Below are 12855 nucleotides of genomic sequence, written 5' to 3' on the forward strand. Positions count from 1 at the left end.
ATCTGAAAAGTGGAATAGATATATATATACTAGCCTTCCCGATCACTTATTTTCTCCTTTCTAGAATCAGAATCCAGCTTGTAGGATTGTTGCCAAGTTTTAATCATTGTTATATTCTAAGAAATGGACAATCAAAACGAATTGCTGGTATTTGAATAGATCCGTAACCTTGCACAAGTAATTTGATATATCTTGTCGTACTTCTTGTTGAGAAGCTCTAAAGGACGTTTTTTTCTTCCTGCAACTAGAGAAGGATTTAGTTTTTATACACTATGCCATGTGGATATTCCAATGTACAACTCAAAGTGAAACTTCTCATTTAGCCGTAAAATTCTTTAGCTCCGTTTTCTGTACTGTTTTTTAATAAATTTGGGTAAATGAAAACTGACTTAGTACAGGATTCTGTTAGTCATCCATCAAAGTAATTTCCTTGTTATTTCTTATCATGAAGTGATAAATTTCCTCTTTTTGTCATTGCTTCTAAGACAGGAAAACAGCTAATGTTTATATAACTATGTTAGAGACCTAGAAATATTCCACCGCAAAAGGATACAAAATGCATAATTAATTTCCATTTTCCTGTAGGTTGTTATTAAGAGTAATTCCTCACAAATCCACCCTTGTTGTACAGAGACCCCTGGAGTAGCCATTTTGGGCCACTTCCTCCTTAGTCACAGGTAACTGAAGAGAGTACGAAGGTGTAAAAAAGCATTCACACTCTCATCTCCATTCTCTTACTGATCAGTCTATTTAGGCAGTAATATTTGGTCGGGTTATATTGTGTTTTTGTGAAATTCATCCAGTCATACTACTGCTGAGATCTAGAGAAATGAGCCAGCTTCTTCTCTTCTTGTTAACATTTGAAGAAAATGTATTGAAACAGCAGAGACCATGCTTTTAGATTGAAATACTGTCCCATTCCGATAATTCATATTTACGTTGCATGAATTGGAGATGCTCTCAAAATAAAAGGGACAAAGGAATTTCAACATTTCACAATCATTGTAGTATGCTACAATTATGTGATTCTTTCCTTTGCTAATTGTTCATACATTCACAGATATGCACCCTGGTACTTCTCTGTTTTTTGCTGCTTATTTTTTTCAAATGAGGATTTACATAATTTTATCCCAATGCTAGAGTGTAAAAGCTGGCCTCAAGGGGAATGATGTGATTACACTAATGCGAAGATATAGAAAGCGATGGTTTAAATGTGTAAAGATAATGTTGCTGTGCATGAGAGCTCTTGTAAGTATTTTGTTCATTATCAAGAGATCTTTATGAGATTTCCATAATTGAATGACTTTTTCAGCCAGAATGCATGCAAACACAATGCAGTTCCGGTAAATTAATACTACTACATTTTGTTAGGAGTAGTATTACCATTGAATAATTGAGTGTTTGAAAGCATAAAATTGGGTTTGAATTTACTCCCACATATATTAGTATATGGATCAGCAAGTTTTAATGCCCGAATTATTGGCATGACGTATTTAGAGAGGCCTTTGTAAGGGGACAGAGTCTAAATTACGTCCACTCTGTTGTAAAAGCTCGGCATTCATCAATTCTACAAACATAATCAAAATGGAAAGCATATAGCTTGAAGACCTTACACATTCTTTTATACTATAGGATTTCCCGGCCAAATTCGCGAGTTTGTCATTCAAATTCATTTACTTTGTATTTAAGTTAGCGCAGATCAGCTTTGCCATGCCAATTATCATTAAATTTTCCCGATCTTGTATTTAATTTAGGATTTTGGTCGAAGGATTTCATAGATCTGTCATTCAATTTAGAAACTGCTCAACTAGCATTCAAACTAATCATCATTTGTCGAGGCGTCATTTCTATCATTCAAATTAACACCTGTCATTCGTATTCGAAATATTTGTATTCAAGTTAGGAATGTTAGGGGGAAGAAATGCACCACACGTTTACAGTTTAAAAAATAAAATAAAATCCAGGACCTGCCATTGGGGTCTATTCTGTTATTCAATTTTTTTCATTTTCAGTACAATGCATATGGGTGTAGTCAGACATTAAGTAAAGAAGGGGCGAAATCAAGGGATATATGGCATTTCTGCACGGACATGTTTATATACCCAGGAAAGGTGGGGGTACCCTCAATTGCCCCTTTTAAATACAGACTTTGAATGTTACAAAAGTAATTTACATCGTCTCTCACACTAGCTAGCACTCCCCTCTGTTTTTCTAAAAGAGTTTCATAGTTTACTTGTCACTTCTCCATTTCCCTTTGCCATCGATGGCTAAAGACTTGGTTAAAATGATGAATCATTCTCAAAATTGTGTGACTCTAGTCTCTACCCCTATATATTGTACATGACCTCCATAATGAAATTATGATGACTGAAATTATGATAAATTTATGATGAAACACAAGACAAACGACTTCCTTTCATGAAAATGTATAAACATATTGAGACCATCAAGTCCGCAGATGCAAGTATTTAGTTTTTCCCCTTAACAATCAAACTTAAATGCCGATGAATATCAGACAAATCTAATAAGTATAAGTTTATAAATGCCATAAACTAAAATATGATGAAATACACATGAAAAAAACAATCTTGAAAGAAAAAAAAAGAGCTATAAAAAGTGTGTAAGAAACGAGAAATATATATTGACCATCAATTTAAGTGCACAAAGTGCTAATTTGAATGCAACAAATGAATTAGAATGCTAGAAATACACCGTCGCGATGTCAGAAAATCGTGTTGCGCTAAATTGAATGACCAAATAGTGAAAGAAGCACTTTGTTCATTAATTTGAATGAAACATACATAGATTCTAACGAAAACTTCATAGATTTGAAATCTAGAAAAAGGAATATAAACCCGAGATATACCCGAGATATACCTGACAGCACTAAAAGCGTCGAATTTGAACGCAAGACAAATGAATTCGAATAACAAACTCGCGAATTTGGCCGGGAAATCCTATATTATGATATTTATATTTGCTTAATCATACTAGTAATCATTGTCCAGTGTTGGCTTGTCTCGTTTCCTCAATGAACTATTTTTTATTACGAGTCGAACAGGAAGTGAACATTAACACTCATTTGTTTTGTTTTCATACTAAAAATGGCAGTTAGAATACCACATCTGTTTGTATAAGAGTTAAAAGACCATTAAACCTGATTCATTACTTGATAATATTTCCTGATATACCCATGATTTTACAATTTTGTTATTAGATTTCTTGTTTAGAGCTAAGCTCTTGGCTATATTGCCCTGGAGACAGGCCTGGCATTATTAACTAGTTTGTCAGGATTTTTTTTCCTCCATTTTCCTTCATACACAAGGCTAAAAGAACCAGTGTTTTGTATATTTATCAAGTCCCTAGTTATCAGATAAAAATTGTTTAATAATCAGGAACAAATGAAACTGACAGTCTGGGGTTTCATGCTCATGTGGAGACGTTTTTGTCCCTCTGTTCTCAACTCTTCACATTGATGTCATGTACAAGATCATTGCACTCTACTTGAACCCTTTCTCCCTATCATTTAGCTTGTTGACTCAGAGCAATATTTTGGTATCTCTTTTGTCAACATGGGCATCCTTAATTCTTTCTCAACAATTGTCTCAACCAGATCAATGTTTTAAATACATTTCATAAGCCATTGGATCTGCTTTGGAGGCAGTGTATTCCATTCTTGAGTGTGTATTATTCTTATCGAGGGAGTAGACTGAATTTCCTCCATGCACTGTGTCATAGGCACAAACAGGTGCAGCATGCTTTGAAGTAAAAAGTGAAGACTTTGCCGGCCATGTTTTTGGATACACCTCCAAATTTAGATCCAGAACCAGAAATGTGCATCCATCAACACCTCCATGGATGGGCTTACACATACCTGGCGGAACACGTTGGGAGTTGTACATGTTCTAATCCCTTGCTCCTTGAAGACCCATTTCACATGCAGCATTTAAATGTTAGCAGACTCCATTTCACAATGAAAACTTGTCAATTAGGTGACTCAGTCTCTTACAGTTATAAACATGGATTTTGAAGTTGACTATATGATCAAATCATATTATAGATAAGAAATAATGCATTCCTAATAAGTTAGATAACTTGCGATTTTGTTTTCAAACTATAAATTTTACTTACACCTGTAGGCTTTGTCAGTTTATGCATCATGGCGTTGAATCACCAACTTAAAAAGCTTTCTCATCATTAGCAGTTAGGCATAACGATGTATCATGCTTTACAAGAACAGTTGTGCTCAGTCATCCAACACCTTTTTAGGAAAAAAAAGAAACAATGACAAATCAAATTTTGAGCACCCAAGTACAGACTCTGGAATTTTTATTCTTTTTTTTCTTTATAATTTTAAACGCTAATCACGCATTATTTGTGTATAACAAGGTTACATAATGCCCTTGAGGTATGTTTGCTCAACATATGTTGTGATGTCCATTTACATGCAAAATGTTTATTGATGTGAATTAACTTTGTAATGACAAGTACTAAAACAGTAACTTGATTGATACATGCCATATTGAGAAGGTTAGGAACATTTGTTTTGGGCGATGCCGGAAGCAAACACGTTGAAACTTTCTTTCCTCAAGTTGACTCGTTAATATAGTGGTCAGCGAGTGTCTACATATGCTCATCAAAGTATATCTCTAGTTCTCCTTTCCTTCTTTTCCTTTCCTCATTTCCTCTCCGCAATGCCTTTCCCTATCTTGTATATTCACAAGGACACTTTATATAGAAACGACCTTCATTGAAATTAGTTCTAAGGGGGAATTTGTATGTTATAATTAGGGTTAATTCAAAAGGAGGTAATTGCATGAGATCAGGAATAGGTCAAAAGTTTGTAAGATTTGGCTGGCCTGCTATTCATGTTTTATTCTTAGTCATCTATCCGATTGTTTTTTTCAGGTCATCGGGTCATTTTGTACAGCAAGTCTTTGATCTAGAAAATATCTCCATCCTACTGTATTGATTGTGCTTGGTACATTGTTTCACTATTTCCAAGTTTGGGATAACATTGAACAAAAGACAAAAAACAGAACCAATTTTTAAACCCTTGTAAGAGATAACAGCATTGTATGTTTAGGGTGTTCCTTTGGAGCCGTAATTGCATTAACTTGTGTTAAAGTGTATGAGTAAACAACCTTGTGCCTTCAAACAGACAAAATGTTATGAGAATATGGTAGCTGTCCTGAATACTCTCAATGGAGTGGAGAGTGCTGCGTACATGCAGTAATGTGATTGGATCAAGTGATCGGATAAAAGAACACTGGCAATTTCTTCAATCAGTCAATTGTAACTTGAAATGCGCTATTCAATAGTACTGTAATTAACGGTGTATAAACCGCCCTCGTGTATTAACCGCACCCCTCTTTTTCGCCCTTCAAAAAAAAAAAAAATTTGGTGTACCGTGTATAAGACGCACCCCCCGACTTTGAATTTTTTTCGGCGTTAAAAAAGTGTGGTTTATACACCGTTAATTACGGTACTTGTTATCAATATGAGACCACAAACTGATTTGTACTTTCCTTCTCATATTTAAGTTGGGATGACATGCTTTTCAGCAAAAAAGCTCTCGTGCTATCACTTAATACTGCCCAAAAGCTAATATCATAAATTTGCTGAGCTTCATAAGACTGAGTTATCTACCTTCCTATGGTTTCAATAGATTTGATTTGGAATCTTACACCCATTTTGAACCTGTATTTTTCACCTACAAATCAGCTTTTTAAAAAATTTCTGAAATATTTTAGCATCTTTTATAACATTTGTCTTTTACTTTTCTATTTTTGTTGTTGTTGAGCAGGTTGGTAGTGATGGCCAGGCATGGAGTTCACCTGGTCTTGAGAGGAAGGATGTTTTAACTGATGCAGCCAGCGCCTACCCCTCTGGGACAGGAGAAGAAAGGTAATTACCCCCCAAACATCACATATAGCTAGCAGTCAATAGTGATTGTCAAAATTATGAATTATTAGTCCAACCCCGTCTAGCAATCAACATTCTGGTAATTTGAAGTGTATACGCTGAATGTTGTGGGACTTTTTGTTGTTATTTAAAATGATAGGTCTCTTGAATTCCATAATAATTTTTTGTTTTTGTTTTTGATAGGTGATAGATTTGATGTCCACAACTATTGTGTTGTCATTTTATTGAACACAGATTGGACTAGCTCTTAAATCATTTCGCAAGACAATCTTTAAAAGAGAATTTTTGAAAGTGTAGCGTTCTTGGATATTCTACTATCACTTTTACTTCCAAAATTTACAAATATGATTAGGTACCTTATGTACCTTAAATGTAAGGTGAAAAGCTCTGAAGAAAGCCTGCTTAACTGAGGTGCTCTAAAGGAATTCCAAGATAAGTTTGCTGCATTGTGATAGGACAGAAAGGGTCCGGAAATGAAGTTGCTATGGTTTACTTGTGATATGTTTTAAACTCAAGTTATTCTATATTTACAGATCTTCTATGCTACATCCAGGGTTCCATCTTGACTATTTCATGATTTTCCACTCAATAATTCCAAATGTCTGTATGCATGAGTCCTCTGTAGAAATTTAGATTGAAAAAAAAAATGGGGGTGAAGGGGGGGGGGGGCTTAGATTTGGATTTGGGGGCTCATATGTTCCCGGTGCCTGTTAGGATCAAACCTTTTTTTTTTTAATGCATATGTAATTTTTGTTTGTTTTTATTGCAGTGGAGCAGAAGGCAGTCAGAATGTTGAGAAGAGGCAGGGTAAAAAGAAGCATAGTAAAACGAGCAAGAAGAGGCCTAAGCTTAGCATCATATCTGTTGACGAGGATCAAGTGATCGAATGCTCCTTGGAGACGCATAGGGGAGACACTATCGTCTTCAAGTTCAGTGAAGATGATCAGTTGGATGGCATTGTCTCAAACCTGGTATGAAATAAATTCTTAAAATAAAATTATATGGCCTCTTTCTCATTTGACTTAGTAAACTTTCAAAGAGGAACACAAAATAAAAACAACAAAAAACATGGGTTAATAGACATGCAGTTTGCTCAGTTTTCATTATTTCTCTTTAATTCCTGGTTAGGTTAAGAGTTCTTATAGCTAAAGAGATGATTTAACTCTGCATGGTAAATATCTCTTATCATCCTGGGAAATTATCCACCTCTTTTGTCATAGTTTGTCTTTATGTAGATATCTTTTCTTTCAATATTTAATGAATTCTTCTGTCAATAATTACGGAGTGCTATTATTAAAAACTTCTGAGGTCTGTGGAGACGAAAAGATCCATAAAATTCAGCCTCATTGTGTTTATAAGCACTGTTATTTTTATCAAATTTGCATCAGCACAGGTGTCCTAAAATAAAATACAATTACTTTTTGGGACATATGATCTGCAGCTCTTGAGGGGAAAGATTGTGAGACCTTGATCAAAATATTGTGAGAGTGTGTATAGTTTATATTTATATCACAAGATATGCCACAAGAGTACCAGGAGGTTGAATGAAATAGGACAGTTGAAATAAATAACACAATGCGAAATAACAATAAGAATATTGGATTTTTATATTGGGTCTGTTTGGAGCCACCTCTGCTGGACAAGGAATTATGAGCAATATGACCATCACCTCTTTCAAGTTTTTTCCTTTTGTTGGACTTTAATTTGAAATTTGACCTATTTCCACTGCATAGAATGCATTGCATATCAAAACGAAGAATCCACGTTTTTGTTAGTGAGATAGAGAAAGGTAAAATCCTGGAGGCATTTGGTGCAAGATCTTAATAGAGAAAACCATTTCACTTGAGTTTTAGTTGAAATATCTATGTACATGTAGTTTTAATATCTATGTAGTGGAATTATCTATGTTAATTTTTTGCATATTGATGCCATGATATGAAAATATTTGATTTGTGTAATAAATTAGTTTTCCTTCTCTATGTCTTTCTCATTTTGATTTGCTTTCCTGTCTCTGTTCTACTCACTGTTTCTATTCTCACTTTCTTCTGCCCTCCTCCTGTGCATCATTACCTATCTATCTATTCCACTCTCTATAGACGGTAGCCAAGTGGGTTCATGAGCAGCATGCAGGCCTCTTCAAGGAGCAGCTTCTCAAGGTGATGGAGGATGCCAAACGTTTAGGACCAGGCCTCCACCTCCAGCCAGGTCCCTCATCCTCTACCGTGGGAGACGATACCGGTACCATCACCAGTCAGCAGCTTCAGGAAGGGGTGGTTCCACCAAGCCCCGGCACAGCCGTCAACTCGTCGGATGCCTCCCCTCCCAGTGGGGACGAGTCTCAGCAGCAATTGGTATGGTCCCCAGCTCTCTACTCACCTGCTTCACCAATATCTGATCCTTCAAGCCCAAGGCTCAGCCCCCTTTCTTGGCCCTCTTTGGTGGGTTGGTGGGACTGGCTCTCTATCTCAGATTTTCTTTTGAGTTTCCTTGCTATGTGCAAATTGGACTGCTGTGGTAGCTGGCCTTGGAGTGACAATTTCTTTTTACCAGCCCCCTACCCCCCCCCCCCCCTCCCTCTCCCTCTCCCTCTTCCATCCCATTTGGTTTGAATGTATGATTAGCAGCCTGAATGGTTTTATTACATCATTATTTCTTCAAGCCCTTCTCATTCCTAATGACCTTGCATTCCATTCTCCTCTTTACATTCCTAACCTTTTAGAGTGCAGTAAGATGACATGAGTATCTTCCTATACTCGCCTATACTCTCTATATGTTAGAACACTTGATGAGAATGTACTTTCCCTTTCATATATATTTTTATGTTTCAAACATAAAGAATATTCTTCATACAATTTGCCACCAAAAAGTTCATTTTTATAAGAATAGCAAGATTATCCTCTATTTAGGCACACATTGCCCTTGGGGTTTTTCTGTGGCATTATTTGGGATGAGGTAGTTCTGCTTTGCTCGTCAATAACTGCAACCTGCTCTACCCTACAACAATTTTTGAAACACCCTTAAAATTCCTTGTCCAATTTTATTTCACTTTCCTTTTTCTCTCTCTATGGAAACATATTCCTGGAAATATTCATACACTAAACTGTACACACGTAGAGAAAAAAGAAATGAAGCATAACTAATTCATGATAATCACAGATACCAATATCAAGTATTTTGTTGTTGGTATGTAATGTATTGTTCCCCATGTTCAACTTAAACATTGAGCATTGTGACAAGTTAACCTACATGTAGATAATATGCCTGTGATGTTCAATTTCGAGTAGATACTTGTAGTGGTTTCCTGTTTTAGGCAATGTGAATAATGTTTGTTTGTGAAATTATGATATTCTGTATACACAGAGCATGATGTTAGCATTATATAGAGAAGTAGAATTTAATCGGAGCTACTACTACCACTTTGATCTAACTTGAAGAATAACATGATTGACTTAATGTGCCATGTACATGAGCTGATGATTTTTGCATTGAAGTGATATTTGAATAATTGCATGTAATTAATTTTTTTGTATTTTAATGATTATTTTTTTTTTACATCACAAGTCCTTATTTTGAATATTTTATAATTTTGCCTTTTTCTTTCTTTCTTTATTTGATTAGAATGCTCCCCAACAAAGCTTTGAGATGGCAGTTGGTAAGCATCTGACTGCAGAGTCACAGCAGGGTGAGCAGCAACTGAGACCTGTTGAAAACCAGCACCTACCCCTCAGTAGGAAGGGTAGTAGTCCTCTAATCGTCAATCAGCCTCAGCAGATGGGTAGTGAAGACAGTGACCAGACTCGTCCTAAGCCCAACCAGTCTCCTCCAGCAGCCATAGAGAACATGCCTAGCCAAGTGCCAGTCCAGCAGAGTCATCATCTTCAAATGGAGCTGAGAACACCACAACCTGTCTATCCAAGCCAAGCAGGTGTCCCAGATCAAGGCATGATGCAGGGAATGCCTATGATGGGTGCGTACAGCATGATGCCTATGCTATCTTCACAAGGAAATGTTGTTTTCGTGCCCATGGCAACACAGGCTGGTGCTCCCCAGATGTACATGCACCCCCAACAGGCTCAACAAATGTACATGCAGCAACAGATGCCAATGCAGCAGCACCTCTCGCAGCAACCACCAATGCAGCAACACCAACAACCACCAATGCAACAGCTCCAGCAGCAACCTCCTATTATGCAACATCAGCAGCAACCCCCAATGCAGCAACAACAACAACCACAACAACAGCTTCCAATGCACCAACAACAACCACCAATGCAGCAACAACCTCTACCATCAGTCCAGGACCAAGTTCAGCCACTGCTGCAACAACAACCAACTCAACCTATTCAGCAAGGAGGGCAACAAGCACAGATTCCACCACAGCAGTTGCAACAAGTTCAACCAACACAACCTGGTCAACAAGTTGCAACATCTGTGCAAGGTCAGGCTCATGCACAACCTCATCAACAACCACAAACTACAGCTGCTCTTTCAACTGCAGCACCCACCCAGAGTGTCGCAGGAGGGGCACAGCCACAGCAGTCTCAAGCTAAAGCTGCTCAGGTTGCAGGTGTAGCTCGTCTTAAAGAGCTTGATCACAAACTATCTCAGCTACACAAAAAGCCTAACCCACACCAGCAACAAACACCAGCTAAAGTTCCTTCACAACCACCAACAATGCTCCAGCAGCAAATATCACAGGGTCAGTCAAATGTACCCTATCACAATCAAGTCAGTGTGAGTGTTGCCCAGCTGACCACACCAAACAACAGCCAGAGCTCTGCAAATATTGTCCTGACTCCACAGCCTGTTTCAAATATGTTAGCACCTGTCTTTCATCCAATCCAAGATGAAAGGAAAGCATCCTTGATGGATGCCCAGAGTTTACCCATTCATAACTACCTGCCACGTCCAGCAAGTGAACCTGTTCCAGATTTTCAAACAACACCTTATGTAGATCCCCAACAGGATTCTGTGCAGGTTGTGCCTGAGAAATCAGAAGAAAATCAAATTCAAATCGAACAACCAGCTAGACCTGTGTCCCCTAAGCCAGCCTCTAGCCCAACAAAGAAGTCCCGTTTTTCTGTGTCATCTGTAGAAGACAAGAAGGATGCAGCAGCAGTGACTGAGGAAAAACCAAAGGAGGAGATCAGTGAAGGAAATGCAGGCAGCAAAACAGAAACAGTTGGAGATAAGTCTTCCAGAGAACCTGCCATTGGTATGGACAAAGACCAGGAGCCTGCACGAAAGGAAGAAAAGAAAGGTAGATTTACAGTAGCACCTGCTCCATGTACTGTGGGAGACGCTGTAAAAAGTGACCTGGTGAAATCTGGTGAGACAGCAACACAGGATGTGAAAGATGTGGTCTCAGATTTGGTATCCCAGACTGAAAAAAATATTGACAAGGAGGGAGCAGATGTAGCAGAAACTGCAAAACCATCGGCAGGTTCTCCCGTTAAGCTTAGTCGTTTCCAAGTTAACAAGGTTTCAGACAAGACTTCGGTTGTTGAAGGAAAAACCTCTGCCGAACAGTCTGTTCCTGAGACAGCTTCAATTGAAACTAATAAGGATGATCAGACTGATATTGAGAAACAACCTGAGGCAGAACAGCCTCCATTACCGTCAGCCACTGCATCACTTGCCATAAAAGAGGCAGATCGGGAACCATCTCCTCATCCTCAGCAAGGAAATGAACCCGCTGTTGATATATCAGTTGGACCGGCCATCAAGCCTGAGCGTAAGAGCAGCCTGATTGGCAGTGAACGGGATACTCCAGACAGCATCGCATCAGATGGAAGCTCGCTTCCTTCATTCCCACCAGAAGGTCCAACTTTGCAGCAATCAGCAGGTCTTCCTGGACAACCATTTGGGCCAGGCCAGGGTGTGTTTGCCCAGCCCGAATCTCAAAGTACACCCCCTTTGTCAGATGTTGGATCAGCTTCTCCAGGACCCATTGCTAATGTGAGTAACAAGTTTATACCTTTGATTAGAAGTACATTTTATATTCCATCGTTATCATCATTGACAATATGCTTTTGAAAAAAGATATATATATATGTTTAATTATAGTTTAATTGTAGTTTAATTATACAGAATTAATTTCGAGTTTGGAGGGATTTTTCAATCTAGATTTGTGTGGCAATAAACTTGTCATAAGATAAGGCATTTTAAATATTAGAATGTTACCTTCTTTGAAGCTATTTTGAAAGATAATTTCTGCATATTTTTTAACACAAGATCATTCTATTGCCATGTTTGTTAGCAAATCATGAAGTGACAAAAAATAAATAATTAATAAATAAGCCAAATAGGAATTGCATGTATCATATATTTTTATGGTTCATTGCGTTTGATTATTAACTTCACTTATTATGTATGGACCCAACTTTGCAAAATATTCTAGGGTCTTCAAGTTTGTAGAATGAAGAGTTCGTTTTAGGTGAAATATGATTATCAAATTTGTGCTTGTATTTGCCATGAAGGAAAGTAGTGAAAGAGAACTTTTACTATGGGTGTTAAACATATTTTGTTATTTCTATCGATCGTAGGCTGATCTAGGTCAAGTCCAGCCATCTCAAGCTGAAGCTGCAAGGGAACTCCAGGAGCTTCTAAAGAGGTAGGACAGACAGATATTAAGCATTGTTTGTATCTCAGGTTTTTGCTCTGGGTAAAGGTAAAACGAGTGGAGGTAAAAAAAGATATAGTGAAAGGGATGTTTTGTCAGTAATTATACATTTAGCACCATGCTGGTATGTTTAGATATAATACTTTGACAATGAATATTTGCAAAGGTGTTTTTCAAACCTGATTTAGTTATGTTACTGCACATTTTAATAATTTGGCCTTATTTTCTTGACTTAGATTGAAATTGTAATTTGTGTGTGATTAAGAATAACTCTTCTTGTATATAATTATGAGACTTAATTTATAATC

At 37.4% G+C, this 12855-nt stretch overlaps 1 protein-coding gene across 4 annotated transcripts in view; it reads left to right on the forward strand.

Moving 5' to 3' along the window:
- The window catches only part of LOC754534 (serine/threonine-protein kinase WNK2), a 93565-nt gene that overhangs the window by 77731 nt on the left and 2979 nt on the right, over positions 1-12855 (forward strand). For all 4 annotated transcript variants that reach the window (XM_030972869.1, XM_030972868.1, XM_030972870.1 and 1 more), the window contains 5 exons: positions 5807-5907; positions 6695-6896; positions 8022-8276; positions 9544-11883; positions 12471-12538. In XM_030972869.1, the coding sequence (XP_030828729.1) occupies positions 5807-5907; positions 6695-6896; positions 8022-8276; positions 9544-11883; positions 12471-12538 (2966 nt within the window). The remainder of the gene's footprint in view (positions 1-5806; positions 5908-6694; positions 6897-8021; positions 8277-9543; positions 11884-12470; positions 12539-12855) is intronic.

The sequence above is a fragment of the Strongylocentrotus purpuratus genome, unplaced genomic scaffold (genome assembly GCF_000002235.5).
Source record: "Strongylocentrotus purpuratus isolate Spur 01 unplaced genomic scaffold, Spur_5.0 spur5_scaffold_6, whole genome shotgun sequence".
Taxonomy (NCBI): domain Eukaryota; kingdom Metazoa; phylum Echinodermata; class Echinoidea; order Camarodonta; family Strongylocentrotidae; genus Strongylocentrotus; species Strongylocentrotus purpuratus.